Source organism: Grosmannia clavigera (genome assembly GCF_000143105.1).
Source record: "Grosmannia clavigera kw1407 unplaced genomic scaffold GCSC_167, whole genome shotgun sequence".
Lineage (NCBI taxonomy): Eukaryota > Fungi > Ascomycota > Sordariomycetes > Ophiostomatales > Ophiostomataceae > Leptographium > Leptographium clavigerum.
This window is the reverse complement of record NW_014040772.1, coordinates 152,442-171,420: the sequence shown is the minus strand read 5'-3', so window position 1 is coordinate 171,420 and position 18,979 is coordinate 152,442. Positions and strand designations below refer to the sequence as shown.

The 18,979-nt window shown below is 55.2% G+C and overlaps 8 protein-coding genes across 8 annotated transcripts; 4 read left to right on the top strand and 4 right to left on the bottom strand.

The window, feature by feature from the left end:
* Window positions 1-352: 352 nt before the first annotated feature.
* CMQ_6312 (ipa protein) lies at window positions 353-2,488 on the top strand (the record flags this gene model as incomplete). Its single annotated transcript, XM_014315377.1, has 1 exon — window positions 353-2,488. The coding sequence occupies one exon, from the start codon at window positions 353-355 to the stop codon at window positions 2,486-2,488; it is 2,136 nt and encodes a 711-aa protein (XP_014170852.1).
* A 620-nt stretch (window positions 2,489-3,108) lies between these two features.
* On the bottom strand, window positions 3,109-4,048 carry CMQ_6140 (eukaryotic translation initiation factor 3 subunit; the record flags this gene model as incomplete). Its single annotated transcript, XM_014315205.1, has 2 exons — window positions 3,109-3,673; window positions 3,885-4,048. 2 exons carry the CDS (start codon window positions 4,046-4,048, stop codon window positions 3,109-3,111), a joined length of 729 nt encoding a protein of 242 aa, XP_014170680.1.
* Window positions 4,049-4,389: 341 nt separating this feature from the next.
* CMQ_6279 (DNA ligase) lies at window positions 4,390-7,107 on the top strand (the record flags this gene model as incomplete). Its single annotated transcript, XM_014315344.1, has 1 exon — window positions 4,390-7,107. One exon carries the CDS (start codon window positions 4,390-4,392, stop codon window positions 7,105-7,107), a length of 2,718 nt encoding a protein of 905 aa, XP_014170819.1.
* A 42-nt stretch (window positions 7,108-7,149) lies between these two features.
* CMQ_6314 (aldose 1-epimerase) lies at window positions 7,150-8,315 on the bottom strand (the record flags this gene model as incomplete). Its single annotated transcript, XM_014315379.1, has 2 exons — window positions 7,150-7,669; window positions 7,783-8,315. The coding sequence occupies 2 exons, from the start codon at window positions 8,313-8,315 to the stop codon at window positions 7,150-7,152; spliced, it is 1,053 nt and encodes a 350-aa protein (XP_014170854.1).
* Window positions 8,316-9,642: 1,327 nt separating this feature from the next.
* On the top strand, window positions 9,643-11,438 carry CMQ_6274 (uncharacterized protein; the record flags this gene model as incomplete). Its single annotated transcript, XM_014315339.1, has 3 exons — window positions 9,643-10,190; window positions 10,271-10,841; window positions 10,929-11,438. 3 exons carry the CDS (start codon window positions 9,643-9,645, stop codon window positions 11,436-11,438), a joined length of 1,629 nt encoding a protein of 542 aa, XP_014170814.1.
* Window positions 11,439-12,155: 717 nt separating this feature from the next.
* CMQ_6278 (glucanase b) lies at window positions 12,156-13,346 on the bottom strand (the record flags this gene model as incomplete). Its single annotated transcript, XM_014315343.1, has 1 exon — window positions 12,156-13,346. The coding sequence occupies one exon, from the start codon at window positions 13,344-13,346 to the stop codon at window positions 12,156-12,158; it is 1,191 nt and encodes a 396-aa protein (XP_014170818.1).
* A 452-nt stretch (window positions 13,347-13,798) lies between these two features.
* Window positions 13,799-14,292, bottom strand: CMQ_6123 (lea domain containing protein; the record flags this gene model as incomplete). The annotated part of the gene is made up of 2 exons (XM_014315188.1): window positions 13,799-14,007; window positions 14,058-14,292. The coding sequence occupies 2 exons, from the start codon at window positions 14,290-14,292 to the stop codon at window positions 13,799-13,801; spliced, it is 444 nt and encodes a 147-aa protein (XP_014170663.1).
* Window positions 14,293-15,812: 1,520 nt separating this feature from the next.
* Window positions 15,813-17,884, top strand: CMQ_6091 (alpha-n-arabinofuranosidase a precursor; the record flags this gene model as incomplete). The annotated part of the gene is made up of 4 exons (XM_014315156.1): window positions 15,813-15,941; window positions 15,997-16,012; window positions 16,064-16,290; window positions 16,361-17,884. The coding sequence occupies 4 exons, from the start codon at window positions 15,813-15,815 to the stop codon at window positions 17,882-17,884; spliced, it is 1,896 nt and encodes a 631-aa protein (XP_014170631.1).
* Window positions 17,885-18,979: the final 1,095 nt, after the last annotated feature.

The window sequence follows — 18,979 nt, the reverse complement described above, 5'->3', positions numbered from 1 at the left end:
TAGATGGCTCTGGGCAGTTGTTTGCATAGTTTGCATGTGCGTATGTCAGTTGTTGAATCTCGTTTACTCTTTATATTAGATAATGGTCTGTCCAGTGTGGAAATAGTTTCATAACAATTCAAGTCTGTCTGCACGAGAAGGAATCAATAAGGGATCCCATCAAAGAACGTGCTGGAAGCACATATGCATGTAGGAGCCACATGCCTTTATGCAGATGTCGTATAAATATTCGGCCAACGCGTTAGTTGGAAATTCAACGGTTTTTCTACCCCGCCCCCTCATTACCGCCCCTCTCCTAACTTGCTAAAAACAAACGCTAGTCACCCACCATTCACAACGCTTACGAGCCAAGATGAACGAGCCGTCACTTGCAGAAGTAGTGAGAGATCTTCACAAAGATCTCCGCCGGAAATATGCGCTGCACGGGACCGCTATTGAGAAGGTGTGGCATTCTTTTGACAGCGCCACGCGAGCTAAATGCCTCAAAGCCGGTTTAGTCGACGGAGGTGTGCTCGCACACCCACTGGATAGGTCTTTGGGAGATGTGTACAAGTTCGTACCTGAGATAAACCTCAGGGACATTGCAGAATCGGGCTCGGACTTCCTGCTAGACCATCTGCGGCACCGAGCAAACAAGTCGCTCATTGAACAACTTCAAGCAGGAGTCCGCGGCGGTCAGGGTGATTTGGACTTCATCGAACTGATGATGCGCACGAAAAATTTGCGGCATGCGACTCGTTTCCGCAATTGCATCACATTTTTCATGGACGACGAAAAGTACGGCGAGTCGTTTGAAATCGCACGCGAAAAGGGGGAGGTTTTGAACAAAATTACGCCTGCTCTTAAGGCACGCGTCGCGGTTCCTCAGGCGACTGGCGAGCTGATCCTGATCAGACAACAGTGCCTCTTAAAGTCGTTTAACATCCTTGTGGAAGATATACTGGATGAGGGTGCTTGGGCCCATGGCCAGAAGAATCGGTCGAAGAAGATGGCCAAATCCGTGACTCAGGCACTATCCAAGCTCACTATCCTCGAGGCGCCTGCATATATCAGCTTTTCGGATCTTCTAGCCTACGCACACGACCAGATGACTGATTTCGAAGACTACCTCGGCCTTCTCTCTGTGGAGCCAGTCGTCCTAAAGCATGCGGTCAACTTGCAATTCGTTAGTCAGCCCGAGCTCATCGCCGACGAGAAGGGCCGCACAATGCCTTTTCACACCGACAAGTATATCAGCGGCTCCGTGTTTGACGTGGTCCACAACGCTGTCCAAGGCACTGCCATCTGGACGTACATTGCCCATCTTCTCACATTGCTCAGCATAGGTGGACAAGACAAGGTGTTGCGGACAATCGTTCTCCAGGAGCTCTCGAATGCCTGCTATCTAGAATACGGGCGCGTCCAGACCACTCTCAAGCGCCAAGTTCAGAGATGCTCCGGTGTCAAGTGGTTTAAGAGGATTTCCGGCGCGTATGACAAGGCCGGTAATGCACGCATTGTCGTGAAAGGGAACACGGCCAGCCTGACACGAGACAACCCACAGCTTCAGTACCTTATCAGCCTCTGTCTCCCCGACACCAGTGTGTCCAAAGCAGCCGACTGGATGAAGAAGCTGAGTAATTTGCACAAGGTTCATCCCCTGGAGCGAGAGAAGCTGGAAGAGAGCGAAGTCGACTCCCTTGGCGATCTGGCCGTCATCATCGAATTTTCTCAGGATCTCTCCAATGTCATCCCAATGCCGTCCTTCTCTCGCAACAAGGGGCAGACGTTTGTCTCTCGGATGCAGGAGCTGCAGACTAAACTGAATTTGCTCAAGAACCAAGTTGACCTGAGCGAATTCGCTGCTCTCGTCGATAACCTTTTGGTGCCCGGTATGGCCGAAGGAGCCCTGCAGTTACTTGACAAGTTTGTGATTGAGAAGGCCGGTATGAATATAGGCATTCTGTATCAAGTCCTTGTCGAGGACTGCCTATCAGGACTACAGCAACAATTTGAGATGACCAAGATCAAGCTGACGCAGGGTGGCAAGGCCACTCCGCCAACCCCCCCTCTTGCAGATCCAGACGCCCAGAAGTTCCTCTCGGAGCAGCAGGAACAAAATCAGACGACGCCAACAGATCAGTCTTCCTTTGAATTCGCGCCGCGCAAGGACGTGGCCACCACTGTGGTGCCGGCATCCCCCCCGCAGACCTTCCAAGTAAGCGCCTCGACAGCACAGGTTTTTGCTACGTTTTTTGCCAAGTCGGTCTCGCAGGGGTCTGTAACCTGGTCGGCGTTTGAAGCTGCCATGGGAGATATGGGATTTTCGGTCTTGCTCAAGTTGGGCTCAGTCTACACATTTTATCCTCCGGATACCATGCTGGCAAAGAAGCCGCTCACCGTTCATCAGCCGCTTCGGTTCAAGATCGAAGGCCACATGATTCTTATCTTTGCACGGCGGCTGCGAACAATTTACGGGTGGGATGAGAGTACGTTTGTGGTCGCCTAAACCTCTGTTTTGTCTGAGAGGAGCAGGTTGCAAGAGCGAGTTGCACTACCAAGGTTGCAGTTGTCCGAGAGTGAACAGACTTTGTATTCTGGCCAGGAGTCTTCGTAACACCTATAGAACGAGGAAGCTCAGTGCACAAGGTGCAGGGACTCGTCAACGGAGCATTAGGTACATTTGGGCTCCCTCAGTTCTGTTTGAGATATCGGCACACTGCTATAGCGCAGTGAGGTCAGGGCAAGGCCCAATTAATTCTACACGAGCATCTAGGCTCTATCTAAATCAATGATTTTAGACAACACCGCGGCCACGATGTCAACGAAGTGAACTTTATGCGGGGACTTTCTACCAAACTGTACTGTATCTGTAGGGTTTGTAGCCTATGCATCAGCCGCAAATGAGGAGACGCGTCCTCTGGCTCTACAAGCAAAACACGATTTCAGCATAGAAGGAAGCACCTTATTGACGGTCATCATGGCTTTCAATTCGCCATATGAACAAGGAAGCCCATTTCTTTTGTTATAAACTAAAGAATTCGAATAACGCCAGCACTACCACATGACTCCCTGACATGAAAGAAGCTGCACCCTCATCCTAGTGGTTTTGTTTTCGCTTGTATTTCTCTATGCCGCCTCTTCCCAAGACCTCCGAATGACCCGGGCAAACATGTCGATGTTCACGTCCTCGCGGATCTCTGACTTCTTCGCCTCGTTCTCGGGGTTTTTGGGGATGATAGCTGAGGTACCTTCGACCTTCCAGCCGCAGGTGCCGGTGACGAATTTGCGGACAGCATCCTCGTTCAGGCCAAGCCACTGCTCCAGTAGGCTTAGCTGGATCTCGCGGAAGGCGTGGCTGATGAGCTGGGCGATGCGCACGCGGACAATCTCCTCAAAGCCATCAATGTCGGTGGTCAGGTCAGCGTACAGGTCGTCGGAGTCGAGCGTGGCCCAGAAGCGGGCGTACTGGGCGCCCTCGAGCAGGTTGTTGAGCGCGCGCAGCTTGGACACGGCCTCGGCCAATTCAGAGGCGCCAGAGGTGGACGAAGCAGCAGCAGCAGTGGTGGAGGCGGCGGTCGGGCCTAGCAGGTGCAGGCCCAAGCTGAACTGCGGCGAGGGAAACTGGGTCATGGCCTTGACGAGGATGTTGGTGATGACCTCATCCTTGATCCGGTCCGGGTTGAGCTGGTACCTGGGGGGCGTAGAGGAGATTTAGCATTCTAGCTCCTCCATCATTCTTCTCACTTTGGACACAAAAAACAAAACACAAGCCATAGATCAGAGAGTTCAACAGTTGACTTCATGAGAGGTCAGGTAATAGGAAACGTTTTTTAAGTCATCATTAAAATAGTGGCAGAGGAAACCAGAATCAGATAGCCTAATAACGGGAGGAGAACACGTACAGCTTCAGGAGAGTCCGGTTCGCATTGCAGTCGCAGAACCGCTCCTCGCATTGTTGTGCCAGGTATGCCTCCAGGTGAACGACGGCCTCGGGGTTGTACCGCTCCAGCCCATTGATGATGGCGGAGATGGCCTCCGGGCGCTCTGACGGGTCTTCGCCGCTCATGTTGGGCAGCGCAAGGAGGATGTGCGTCGCGGTGTGGGTGGGCTTCGTGGGAGGGAGATGCGTCGTTCCGGCTCGGATCTTTGAGTTTTTTTCAATGTGGCGGGGCACATTTTTGGCGATATCCTTTTTTTGTGAATTGCCAGGGCTTGAAACGGTTTAGCGCGGGAATGTCTAGCCCAGTGAGGCACGTGATGGCAGCTCATCGAAGCTGCGCCACATAGCGCCACACTTGTTCCGGTGTTGACGTTGCTCTCTAATGACCTGAAAATGACGGCCATCAGCGCTTGTTGTGACGCTACCCCAGCTCAACATGACCGGGTTCACACGGCGTTTCGCAGAAGATGCCGAGCCCAGCTAAAAAGCGGAAGCTGAATGAGAACGCAAGAAGCTCCCAGCCTCGGGGCCTTGAATATTTCTTCTCAAAGCAGAAGCAAAATGGCGGGTCAAGCGGCTCAGTGACACCACAGGTGGTCGAAGATGGCGATGTCACGGCCACTACGTCACAAGGATCCACTCTAATCTCAGATGAAGAGTTCGCCAGGAAGCTTCAGGCTCAGTGGGATGAAGAGGATCAGCGACAGCAGCAGCAGCAGCAGCAGCAAGTTCTACCTGTCTTGTCGATTGCATCCCTGGAAGATGGAGAGCTAGGAGAGCTAGGAGAACCGGTGAAACCGCCAAATATGGACTCTTCTGTTAAGTCCAGCCATTTTGCACCACTGAAGGATAATGGCAATGCAACAACAGTTACACAGCTGCCGAAGAACGGCACGCTCTCTCTGCAATCTGTGAGCACGGTCGAGGACGAGATGACAGCCAGCCTTCCCCTCGACCAAAGTCCGCTGGTATTTGAGCCGGCAAAATACACAGCAAAGCTGCAACAGAGTTGGGCAGCTGAGGGTGGTGGCGCACCATATGCCCTGCTGACGCGATGTTTCGTGCTGGTCAGTGGAACGCAGAGCCGGATCAAGATTGTGGATACACTGGTCAACTGCCTGCGGCTGCTGATTGAGGGAGACCCGGGGAGCCTTTTGCCAGCTGTGTGGTTAGCCACCAATTCGATCAGCCCCCCGTATGTGTCTCGAGAGCTGGGGCTGGGCGGGTCGGCAATCTCCAAAGCGCTCAAACAGGTCTGTGGCCTGGACGGACGTAGCCTAAGGACCCTGTTTCACAAGCACGGCGATCCTGGTGATGTGGCATACGAGGCCAAAAAGAAGCAGGCGTTTACATTACGGCGGCCTCGGCCGTTGACGATCCAGGGCGTGTACCAGGCGCTCTGCAAAGTGACCGACAGCCAAGGCCCGGGCAGCGTGGAGGCGAAACAACGGATCGTCGACCGACTGTTGCAGGATGCACGGGGTGGTGACGAGAGCCGCTTCATTGTGCGGACTCTGTGCCAGCATTTGCGCATCGGAGCGGTCAAGACAACGATGCTGATTGCGCTGTCGCGAGCCTTTCTGCTGTCACGGCCACCCGGAGCGGAGTTTTCGACACGCAGTGTTGCAGAATTGACAAGGCTGAAAAAGGAGGAGCTGGCTGAAGTGCACGGACGGTCAGAGGAGATCGTAAAGGCGTGCTTTGCGCGACGGCCGAATTACGACGACCTGGTGGAGGCGATGTTGGAGATGGGGATATCAGAGGCACTGTTGCAGCGTTGTGGATTGGAGCTGCACGTGCCGCTTCGGCCGATGTTGGGAGCGATCACGCGGCACCTGGGCGAGATGCTGGCTCGACTGCAGGGGCGACCATTTGCGTGCGAGTTCAAGTACGACGGACAGCGGGCACAGGTGCACTGCGACACGGCTGGACGAGTGTCGATCTTTTCACGACACCTGGAGCGGATGACGGACAAGTATCCGGATCTGGTTTCGCTGGTGCCGCAGATCCGTGGCGCAGGCGTCGGCAGCTTCATCCTGGAGGGAGAGGTGGTGGCAGTGGACCGACAGACAGGAGCGCTGCGCAGCTTCCAGACGCTGGCAAATAGGGCGCGCAAAGACGTGGCTGTCGGCAGCATCACGGTGGATGTGTGTCTGTTTGCGTTTGACCTGATGCTGCTCAACGGACAGCCGCTGCTAGATCGGCCCTTCCGTGAGCGGCGCGAGCTGCTGCGCTCGCTCTTTGTTGAGATGCCACACCACTTCCGCTGCGTCGAGAGCATGGATGCGACCTCGGAGGACGGCGATGCGATCTCGGCCTTTTTCAAGCGTGCCACCGATATCAAGTGTGAGGGCATTATGGTCAAGATTCTGGACAACCTACCGGCCAGCGAGGGGAGTGCAGAAGTTGCCAGAGTAGTGGTTCCAGTTGTTGCAAAAGCCAAAAAGAAAAAGGGTAAAGGAATTGTCAGGAAAACCAACGGAGCTGACGCGAACGACGACGAGACCGATGTGGAGACAAAGACGGGTGGCAGACGCAAGGCACTGCTGGCAACGTACGAGCCGGACCGGCGACTGGACTCCTGGCTGAAGGTGAAGAAGGACTACGGGTCGACACACGAGACGCTGGACCTGATTCCGGTGGCAGCGTGGCACGGAATGGGACGCAAGGCCAAGTGGTGGTCACCCATTCTGATGGCGGTGCGCAATGAGGAAACGGGGTCACTAGAGGCAGTGACGAAGTGTATGTCTGGCTTTACGGACGCGTTCTACAAAGCGAACCGGGCTTTCTACAGCGTGGAAGAAGCAGACGAGAGCGACAGCGACAGCGACGACAATGACGACGAGGAAGATGGGAATGGTGAGAAGGCCGAGAAGAAGGCCAAAAGCAACACGCGCACACAGAAGCCGAGCTTTGTAGACTACAGCGGTCCAGCACCGGATATCTGGTTCGAGCCGCAGGAGGTATGGGAGATGGCATTTGCAGACATCACGCTCAGCCCAACATACACGGCGGCAATTGGGCTGGTCAGCGACGAGCGAGGGCTCAGCCTTCGGTTCCCGCGGTTCCTGCGACAACGTGACGACAAGGGCATCGACGAGGCGAGCACGAGCGATTTTCTGGCGACGCTGTACCGGAAACAGGAGAAGCCAAGCGAGGAGGATCCGAAAGAGGAAGAGGACTGATGTGCAGCGTATGGATGTGCATTGATTCTATCGCAGATGAGCTCAGCCTTCTTTCTGCGCATCCTTCCAGGCCCGATAGACGATGCGAGCGCCATACTTGGCCCCGCGCTTGAGCAGGACCATCGAGCGCCAGGCGTCGACGTTGGCGGCATTGACATAGCGGCTGGGCTCGACGCAAAAGCCGCAGCGCTGACCGCGAGCTGGCAGACCGCCGAGAGGGGGCAAGTCGACATAGCCGGCAGTGTAGAGCTGGAAGGCCGGCTCGGTGCTCCAGACCTCCAGGTGGACGCCGGACTGAGGGTGGTGGGCGGTGAGGAAACGGACCAGCGGCGAGCTGCGCGTATCGATAGGCACCGATGAGGGCTCCTCGTTGACCACGAGGCAGTCGTCAATGTCAGGAGCCGTGGCGCCGAAGACGAAAGAGGTGTGTGCTGGCGGCACTGTTGCGAAAGGAACGGGTCCTCCGGTGGGGATGCCGGTGCTGTCGACAGGCAGGTAGCTGTTGGTGGCGAGCTCGACAACGGTGCCCTCAATGGATGTGGTGCCAGAGAGGTTGAAATAGCTGTACAGGTGCCAGAGATGGCGAATCAGAAGGGGATCAAATGAATAGAAGCCGAATCAACTGCAATAGCAGCAGAACAGCAGAACAGCAGATCAGAACAAAAACACACTCACGAGTGATTGGTCATGTTAATGACGGTCTCGTCTGCATTGCCGACCAGCTCGGCCTCATAGTCGATGACCAGTACGGTGATCCGTTTGTCGTCTTCAGCTTGACGTCCGGCCGTGTATGTGACGGAGGCAAGGACGTTGCCGGGGTAGCCCTCGTCGCCGTCGGGGCTGTCGAGGGTGAACCGCACCGACTCGCCGCCCTCGGTCAGCGGGGCCAAGCCAGGGAAGAGTGTGTGCACGCCCACGGGCGAAGGTCCGGTCCAGGTCTTCTTGCCCCAGCCAGCAGGGCCGCCGTGCAGAGCGTTGGGCCCGTCGTTGGCGGTCAGCGGACAGTCGGCGCTGCCGTTGATGTTGTGTAGCTGGGCGCCGCTGATCCGGTTGGCCACGCGGCCGATCGTCTCGCCAAAGTAGGGCGCGTTGTGGGAGGCATACAGTTCGGAAGTGGGGAAGCCCTGGACGATGTTGGTGCCGTCGACGTCGAAGCGCTGGATGATGGCGCCGAGCGGCAGGAAGCTGAAGGGAGCGTCGTCAGCCATGGCAGGCAGGACAGGGAGCAGGAGGGTTGGGATGTCGGGACGGGTGCAGGCGGCGAGCCGGTCAAGACTTGGTGATGATGCTTTTTGTACTCGCCTGATGTCCGGGTAAATTGCCCTTCAGCGGGGTTATGCGAGTCATTACAGTGGGGCAGCTGCCCATTACCAGTCAGCCGGTTATTCATCCTCACGAAACTTCCATGCGACAGAAGGAGTTGAAACGGTTGGTGTTGGCCTGATCTGTGGATGCTTGTAGAAATGCTTCGTTGTGTCATGGCTCCAGAAAGCAAGCAGCTCACGGCAGCCTCGGAAATCACCAACGGTCCGACAGCTGCGGGCAGTTTTACCAAATTGCACAGCACAGGCCAGCGTCTTTTACGGAGTGCACTGTGGCTTAGAGGAAGCAGTCGTTGAACAGGTCAGCTAGGTCGCTGCTTGGTCGTCTGCCTGTGTCGAAGTGCCCCTAAGACGATCGCTGTTTTAACCGCCTCTGTGCCATTGGCCAGCCGTAGTGGCAGCGATGCCGCACCCTAACCCCGCGAAAGTGCAGCGCCGCGCCTGCTGTGCTATGCTTGTACAGGCGGCAGAGCAGCCCTAGGGCCAGGCTAAGGGTCTTGGGCAGTGCCGGCAGTCAGTCCAGACCGCTTTCGTACGAGGGGAAGCGGCCAGTAATTCCCCTTTTAGCAGGCGTCCACCCCACTACAGCGCAGGACTGCGCTAAACTGCCGGGTTCGGCAGGGCACTTGCACACAAGTGCACACAAGTGCCTTCGGCACACATGAAGCCGCAGGCAATGACGACATGGGTGTCGGCGTGCGAGCTATAGCATATGTGAAGCGTTCGGTCGGCGAAAGGGCTGTGACACTACAGCGAGGAGGCTGAAACGGCGAGATCCTCCAGACCGCCTGCGATCCACGACGTCTCCGGAGCGGCCGTCTTCCACTGGATGCTAGCGTCAGCAATTCGTCACATCGGCTCTCTTTTTGGCCTCTCCTTTATTTCCTTTCCCTTGAGAGGAGCCGTTTGCAGGGTTCCTGTCGTCAGCATCGCGCCAGTAGCTCCTTCTGGAAGCCACGCTGGTTCCACTTTCCTGCTTCTTCAGCGTTGGGTCGGACGCTCCTTCTGGGTCGGCTGCGGGCTCCTGCCCGATCCCCTTTCTTTGCTCACGACGTTTCCCGTCCGGGACATTGGCCCTGCCAAAAGAGAGACGGACGCACAATTTGCTTCTGCCCAGACGCTCACCACTTCACATCGTGGCTTTCACCAGTCCAATCCGCACATCCGCTTCCCACTGCACCCGCATATCCTGACGTGCACACGCGAGCAGAACATGGCTCTCGACGCGGTCGCACCGCTGCAGGGCTTGGCCCCGGACGCTCCGGAACCCCTTTCCGATCGTCCGGCCACCGGTCAGAGTCTCTGGCGTCTTTTGCGCATGGCTTCGGCAGCCACGCTGACCGGTTCCATCTCCGTCGCCGAGACCGACAAGGAGACAGGCTCGAACTCGGGCGCCGAGCCGTACGTCGACAGCGTCGCGAAGCCGCTCAGGCCGAGAGCAACATCGACGCCGCTGCTGACACTGACACCACCACCGCCCGAGGTCGAGGTCAACTCGGACGACGTGCTCGGCCAGCGTCGTGCCGACATGGCTGCCGTGGCCGAGCGCATCTGGGCACTTTATGACGCCGGCGTGCCGCTGTACACGCGCGAGGCGCTGCTGGATATGGCCCGCCAGCTCAGCTCCAGCAGCAGCGTCCGTGACGGCTCGCGCAACGCGTCCATTTCCGTCCGTGGAATCGACGGCGTTCGCGTGCGGCTGTCGACGCAGTCGGGCGCCATCTCCGAGTCGAACATCCATCCGGATATCGTGTTGGTGAAGTGAGCTCGGCCCTGTTGCTTCCCCGGTTCGAACCGCGCATCCCACACCCGCACGTCCGTCTTGCTCACCCCTGACACAGCATCCGTCCCGAGATCCAGTACTGGAACATCGAGAAGCTCACCGGCAGTGGCCGCTGGCACGTCCGCCACTTTCACCCCGAACACGCCTTTCTGTCACTGCGCATCAGCCACAGCCGCGAGGCCCGCTACCGCAACCCGGCTAACGGGTCCGTCAGCATCCAAGGCAGCCGCACGGTCTGTGATCTGGCCAGCAGTCTTGCCCACGCTGCAGCATCGGAAACGACACCAACACCAGACGCAGGAGAGCCAGCTGACCCGGTCCCTGTCCCTCTTTGTCCACCCCGCCCTTCGATTTCGTCATCGCCCCTCGCTGTGGACGAGACCCGCGCCATCTTCCGCCAACACAGAGCTGAGTGGGACGCCAGCGAGGCCTGCAAGACGCTGCGGGCCACATTGGCCGAGGCCTTGACTGCTGCACCCGCCACCGCGCTCGCCGTCCGCAAGATCGTCGCCTTTGCCTGCGGGTCCATCGCCGACGCCAGCCCTCGCGAGATCGGCCGCCATGCGGTGCAGCACGCCATGCTGCTGACGGTGCGCGACTTCTTGCAAGACTTTCAGCAGTCCTGCACAGTGAACGGGACAGAGACCAGAGCAGAATCAAAATTGGAGGCAAGGACAAGAACAAAAACGAAAACTCCCCTCTTGTGTCTCGTCCAGGATCCCGCCTACGACGACGCCGACATTGCCACGCTGACCGAGCACGGAATCACCGTGATCGAGGACCCGCATGGATTCCTAGCCGTCGATGAGTCTGCCATCGTCATCGCTGTCGCCCCCAGCGTGCCCGTGCGCCAGATTGTCGCTGACTTGGCCCGGCCGGCCGCCATGATCTGGACCCGCTTGCCGATTGCCTCCATTTCGTCTTCTTCACCGTTCATGTCCATACCACCAACCCCCCATGGCATCGACGACCGCGGTGGCTGGTCAGACCCCCCGTCATCTCGCGTCATCGCCATGGTGCGCGATGCCTACACCGAATGGCCGTTTCCCTACGACGTCAAAAACTTCGGCATAGGCGAGGGCATGGCCGTGTACGTACGCACAGAAACGATATCAAGTAACGGCACGCTGACAGCGGCTGACGACACCCATCTGGCCGTTGATAACGGCGCCGGCAGCCTGCTGCAACAGCTGCGACGAAAGCTGTCGTATCAATGGAAAGCATAATCCAGTTCAGTTCAGCGATGGAAGCATAAGCATAAGCATAAGCATATCATGAGTTTAGAAGGAGGGCAGGAGTTTGCAAATATTCGCGTTCTTTACAATTAATAGTTTGTTTGATTGCAGGCGCTCAGAAGTTTGGATAGAAGAGTCTTATCTGAAAACAAAGTCGTGTCTATCGCTATTTTTGGGGTTTTGCCAGCTTATTGGTCGCTTTAGTTGTGATAAGAATAGCTGGACAGACGCTGCGGCCTTTTGTGGCCTCACAAAAACGCAGTTCAGAAAAGGAAAATATCACAATGTCCACCGTCTGCTAAAGCCTCGGAGGGGAAGGTAAAACAGCTCGTTTGCCTGGGAGCTCTCCCCGTCTTCACACGCTTGCTCGCTGATTTCCGAACCCGCTACTTGCAATCTGAATTGTTCGGCACTGCCGTCGGCTTCTCCATCGGGTTCTCCGTTCATCGGATGGTCTTCGTCGCCAGTCCTTTGACGGCTTTCTCCACTCGTGTCTGACTCTCCGGTTTCCTGTCTTTCTTCCTCTCCGTTTTCCCCAGTTCCGTCGTGTCCATAGTCATGGCGCCAGCTCTCACGCATCCTTGTGACTTTGTTGTATAGGCTTTCACGGTGCCCGACACGACCTTTATTGCGCGCTCTGTGCTCTTTCTCACGCTCTCCGTGAGTCAATTTCTGCCCTCGACGGCTGTGACGGGACCGGCCACCGTCCTAAGGCAACCGGTCACCGGCATATGCCGCTCCTCCGCCCACAGCCACGAGAAAGTATGCAGGGTCGCCAGCATTAGCCTTGCCCGATTGGTCGGCACCGCCGTCCGGCTGCACGTCATCGTAGGCAAAAGCGTAGCCCTTGCCGTCCAGATTGGCCGCGTGTACGATGCGGCAATAGTGGTTGGTAGGGTCTACCTTGTAGAACGTGCTCGGTTCAGACGGTTGGTCGGCCACCTCCAACAACGTGCTACGCTGCAGGGCAGCGGCTAGGCGCGGAATGATTGCATTGCGCGTAGCCGACGACCCAGTGGTAAACGGCCCAGTGTTGCAGCCAAGGATGTCGGCTGTTGTAGGCTTGACAAAGCCTTCGTTACCAAAATAAAAGAGGGCGTCGCCGCGCACGGCACCGCGGACGATACCAGGAGCTGCCTGTGTATTTATGCTCGCCGTCGATCTGCCGCTGGAATATTTGGCCCACACCTGTTCGACGTACGGCTCAAAGTAGCCGGTAAACGAGGCGCCGACAGCGTCGCCATGCGTGGGGCTCAGCGCACGCAGTGGTGTCCCTCCGCTGGCGTCAGCGGGGTCTGTGACAATGAGCTTATCCCAGGGGCGGCCGTCGCGGCTGGCCTGTGCACGCAGGCCATCGCACACCGTGTTGAGACCATTAGTTGGCATGCCCGAGACATGTTGCACCGCCTGCATGTCGCCGGCTCGTTGCAGCGTCAGCGCAATGGGCAGGCGTGACACAAAATCAACGTATGAGATGTTGGCAAAAAGCTGGTCGGAATTGAGCGTAAACTCGGCAAAGGCAAAGTCGACAGCCGCATTGGGATCGGTTGGATTCAGCACCGACGGCTCGACCAGAGCCGGACCGGTAGGACCGCCAGGGTTGAGCAAGAAAATCAGCCGTCGAGGCCCGCGGCTGAACCAAATGCGCCCACCCGCAATCTGTGGGATCGTCACCCGCACAGTGTTACCAGGCGCGCCGAGTGGGATGGCACAGTCTTCGGTCAACGGCTGGAGAATCGCGCTGGAGTCGGTCGGATTTTGCGGAAAGTATAGGTCGCAGCCATTGGCCTTGAGCAGCACGCGAGCTCCATTTGCCTGGATTGCGAGGCCGGTAATGTAGGCAAATACCTCGTTTGAATCCGTGTGGTTCTGAAGGTGAATGACGAGAGAGTCTGGCATGATGGGGTTTGAGGATGATCGATAATAGATGAGGTTGAATAGCCAAGAAAGGACGAAAGTAAGATTTTAGGAGGATGATGAGAGATGAAGAACGATGAAGAGGAGAAATTGAAAAAGAGACAGCCATAGATCAAAATGAGTGGAAATTGAGCCTTTGTTAAGACATGAAAGTCAGCGGAAAGAGCAAGCGCGAACTGACGACTTCCCACCGATAGCTTTTCAGCTGCAGACGCTGCGAATCTACGTCATTAGCGCTCAATTTAGCTAAAAGCTGCACCCAGCAAGCAGGGCAGGCACAGCTGGAAGACCCACCGACGGCCGTCCCAGATCGGATCGACGCCTCCGAATCCACTTTATCGCTATGCACACAATGTTGAACGTGTTTTAGTAATTTCTGCTGGTGATACATAGCTCTCTTCCCAGTTTTGTCCTCGACGTTAATGGCCGCAACCTTACATACTCTTTTTGACCTCGTCTGCCTTTCCCTTGGCGTCCGCCGCCATCTCATTTGCCTTTCCTTTGGCCTCGCCCTTGATTTGCGCAGCCTTGCCGGAGGCCTTGCCCTGCATCTCGGATGCCGCGCCCTTAAGCTCCGAGGTCTTGCTGGAAGCCTGGCTCTGGATGCTCTCCGCGGCATCACGTATCTTTCCTGCAACGTTGGCTGCTATTGTCAGTAAAGAATATCAAGTGCGGAAAGGAGACCGAGCTTACATCCTGCATCAATGCCGTCCACCAGCTTGTCAGACACGGTCCGGTCAATTGTTTTGAGTGTGTCCTTGGCTGTCTCGGTGGCCGTCTTGGCACGCAAAGGCGTCGTCGAGAAGGTGCTCCGCTGGTGCTGCAGCGAAATGGCGCACGCGATTGGTGTTGTAGTAAAGGACGTAGCATTGCTGCGGGGCAGAGCCACTGTCAGCCGGCGGGCAGAGACACCGGTGAGAAACGACATGATTTATATGTTGTAAGTGTGTTGGTCGGTCCTGACAGATTCTTTCGTAAAGATGAATGAAACCTGCAGTTCTGATTTACATATGTGGTCGAGTCTTTATACCTAAGCGAGCTCGCTCTGGTCATGATGTCATATGTTCGAAATGACGTATATGGCATCGCCGTAAGAATAGGAATGTGAGTGGGTCGTGTGTACGACTATGAGTGTATTGCAAATGTAGGGTGGCAAGCTCCAGCAATATCCGTTTACCTAAAGCGGTATGCTTGGCCAACAAGTCGAGATCCAGATGTCATGATTACGTAACGCGCCCAAGCCACTCTCGCGACCTTACAGACGAGGCTCGGGTCGAGCTTGTGCCACAATTTGTGCCACAACTGCAATCAGCTCTATTGGCTAAGTTAAACTATCCTCCCCGCGTTTAACCCGTAAAGTTTGGAGTAGATAACTGACTTATCAGGTGTGACAAGTCTGGCTTTGTGCACACAGATCTCTTACATAAAATGGCTGCACTGACACTGCCAAGAAGCAAGTCGGAACAAAGTGGCGCCTGTATGCAGAATCAACCTAATCGAGTATACTCCGTGTTATAAGCATTGATTACTCTGAACCCGTTCTTAAGAACGTGAGCATGCCACTATTCGCTGATGTAAATGGAAAATTGATCATCTCGGCCCGTCTATGGCGACAGTTGACTAAATCGTCGATCTTCTCTGTTCCCAGAGACTCTAGACGTGATCCGCTGACGGAAAAATACGTCCGTCATGCAAGCCCCTCTTCCTCCACACTTGTCCCGCTTTCCTCCCCTTGTTACAAACAGTGGAGTATGAAGGCTATATCCAGTTTGATGCAACCTGGAACGGGTCCTTCGGCTTAATGGCATTCCCGTCCGTACTTCTGTGAGGTACGGGATTTTCTGCCCCCAGGTGCCACGTTGATCAATCGGACGACAAAACTGACGATAATATCTTAACCAACGATCTTCAAACGATCTTCAAAATGCCGTGTATATGATCGCATGTCCATGCTGTTACTTCACACCCGGCTCCTAGGACCCAACTCACTTGTCACGATAGCTTCCTTTTACCTACACCAGAATTAACGACCCATTCCTCATAAGAAGCACATGCTAATATAGTGAAGGAGTCGTATGCCGAGTTGCACCTGACATCGGGGCCCCAGAAAATGATTCGGCCAGCTCATCATCCCACAATCCCCCGCTTTGGCCCCGCATCGAGTTGCAGCCGCAGCCTAAGTGCACGCTCGGCTAAATACTGAGGATGCAGGCTCAACGGAAGACGAAGAAAGATGTCCGAGGTTTTCTGCACGGTGTTCAGAGCCTCCAAGCGGATCCATGGTACTCGCTGACATGGCGGCGGTTGCAGCCGAGAAGTATAAAGCTGGCTATGGCCAACCGAGTTTCCGTCTCTCGTTTGCAGAAACCCATCAGTCTTCTCCCCGGAAACCACTTTCCTAATCTTGAAAATCCAGACAGCCATCTCATCGGAGTCATCGTGGGCATTATGACCTCGTTACTGCGCGGCCTTATTTTGGCCTCTGCTGTCATCCAGTCCGCCCAGGCAGTCACCTTGTCTGTTTCGACCAGTGGTGGCAATGCATCCAGTCCGCTGCTCTGGGGATACATGTTTGAGGTGAGAACGACAAGTTGTTTCTGCTGCCTTCTTCTGCTAATCTAACCTCGACAAGGACATCAATAATTCCGGTACGTTTGAAGTATCACGGTCTGTCGTTTTTGGTTGTTAACAAGTAACAGGTGACGGAGGCATTCACGGACAGGTGCTGAAGAATAACGGGTTTCAGCCTGGATACGACACAACACTCACTGCGTACGCAGCTGTGGGCGGCAGTACTCTGTCAATTGACACTGCCAACCCGCTCTCTACGGCGATTACTAGCACGCTGAAGGTTACCAACCCGTCCTCTCATTCGGGTACTGTTGGTTTCTCAAACTCGGGCTACAACGGTGTTCCCGTGGATAGAGTTCGTTTTTGATTCCTTGCTCTCGGCAGTCACACCTCCGTACGGTGACACCATTCTTACTGTAAAATAGGGCACATACAAGACGCTTGTCTGGATCAAGGGAACGTACTCCGGCCAGGTCACAGTGTCTTTGGTATCCAATTCTACCGGAACTGTCTTCGGATCGGTGGCATTTTCGGTCAAGTCCACATCTTCAGAGTACACCTACTATGACGTGGACCTTCCAGTCACCCAATCTTCTGTTGCCCTAGACAATGTCTGGAGGCTGACTTACGATGCATCTGCTGCTACCGATGGCCACTTGAACTTCGCCTTGCCCCAGCTCTTTCCTGAGACATACAAGGGCCGGGCCAATGGCCTCCGGAATGATGTGGCCACGTTCCTAGACGCTATTGGCGGCTCGTTTCTCCGGTGGCCTGGCGGCAATAATCTCGAGGGAAACACAATTGCGACAAGATGGATCTGGAATGAAACCATTGGACCGGTGCAGAACCGGCCTGGTCACCTCGGCACGTGGAGTTACATCAATACGGATGCCCTTGGTCTGATGGAATACCTGTACTGGGCGGAGGATATGGGCATAGCGAACGTTCTGGCTGTTTGGGCCGGTCACGCCTTAGATGGGACGGTGGTCACGGGAAGTCAACTCGCCCCATACGTTGACGACATTCTGGACGAGCTCGAGTTCGTTCTGGGCGACTCTTCGACTCCATTTGGAGCACTCCGAGCGTCGTACGGCCGGGAAGAGCCGTTCAAGGTGGACATGATTGAGGTCGGCAACGAAGACAACCTTTCCAAAGGATGCAGCAGCTATGCATCAAGGTTCACACAGATCTATAACGCCATACATGCAGCCTACCCTGATATCACCGTTATTGCCTCAACGACGGACCAAAACTGCCTGCCCACCACCCTGCCCTCCGGTGTCTGGACGGATATTCACTACTATCTCGAGCCAAACCAGTTTGTGGCAAGGTTCAACGAGTTTGACAACTGGTCGCGAACCTGGCCCATCTTTGTCGGGGAGTATGCCAGCACGACCGGCAATGATGGCTCCACAACGTACTGGAGCAACCTGGTCGGCTCTTGCTCAGAGGCAGTGTACATGATTGGCCTGGAGCGCAACTCGGATATTGTCAAGATGGCCAGCTTTGCACCACTGCTTGAGCACTTTGACCTCGCCGAGTGGAGCCCTGATCTGTTTGGGTTGGACTCGTCTTCTGGCTCGCTTACCGGATCCACATCTTATTACGTCCAGCAGCTCTTTGCATCTAACCGAGGTACGACGATTAAGCCAGTGACATCCGACTCCGCCTTTGGGCCGGTGTACTGGGTCGCGTCATCCACAAATACGGGAACGTACTATGTCAAGCTCGCCAACTATGGCACCACCACACAGTCGGTCACAGTCAAGGTCCCAGGCGCTTCTTTCGGGTCGGCCAGCCTGCTGTTGCTGAGCGGTAACCCAACCGCCAGCAACTATCCCCATGACGTGACAATAACCCCGACAAAATCAACCCTTTCTGGAAGTGCAAGCGGTGGCTATACTTTTAGCCTTCCGGAATATGCCGTTGCAGTCGTAGTTCTTGAATAATTGACCAAGGAGGAAGTGTCAGGCGGGTTTCCTAACGCAAAAAACAAAGGAAGACGAGACCTTAGTTTCCAGTACCAGTTTTGGTCATCGATCCTGGAGATTCAACCGCAGCGGTCGTCTGTTTGCTATTGTGATGTGCTGTAATTTATGAAAAACTGGAGTGAGCTTTCAGGCTTGTTCTGTACTTGAACAGGGATCGCAGTTTTATAAAAATTGATAAGTTTGTTTGTCGTATGTATTTCTACCTCTGAATGACCAAGTTGTTACTTTCTAGCGTTGCTCCGCACTTCTCCATCCCGATTGTCACCTCGTCCGGCTTCTGGTCCTTCTTGTCGGCAATGCTAAATTCGGTCTCGAACTCGGTGCATACGTGGATCCGCTTCTCAAAATAGACAGAAAGAAAGAGAGCCCCGCAAGGATGATGGAGTGGTGCCACACGTACTTGCGGAGTAAGGTTCTCGGCATAGGTGTCAATGGCCTATTGGCGGAGGAGGTCTGGGAAGCAGCGGACAAATTTCGCACTGGCAGAAGTCTAGGCATGGCCATGCATGAATTGAGAGGCATCGGCTAGATTGGATAGAAGCCGGAAGCAAGCCCGCGGTCCTGGATGTGTCAAAGAGAATCAGAACAGAGCTTAGTATGCATTCAAAGGCAGGAAAGACGGGAGAGAAGAGTTAGCACAAGAGAAAAACAAGCCATTAAAGTGAGCAAACCGTTATGCACTGCATTTACCCATCACATCCTAGTATTGAAGACGTGAGCGGAGCAGTAATCGCCTGAAGAAGTCCGGCTGTGAGTCTTTCCCTATGTCCCACATTTTCGACGCCCGTGTGATTCGGGACCGACCCTGACGTCATCATCAATTTACAGGGAGCATTCTGTACACCTAAGCTTGGACTAAGCCATAAAGCTGTTACTAGTGTGAGGTACAGAACAACGGTTTAAACATGGTTGATATGGCAAAGGTTTTTGGCATTTAGCATTCGGTACGTACTTAATGGGCCATATGTCTCCGGAGAATGTAACAGAGAATGGAATACTAGTAGAGAGACCTTCGGCGACTGTTTACAGTGTCTCAGAATGTGTCAGCAGTAT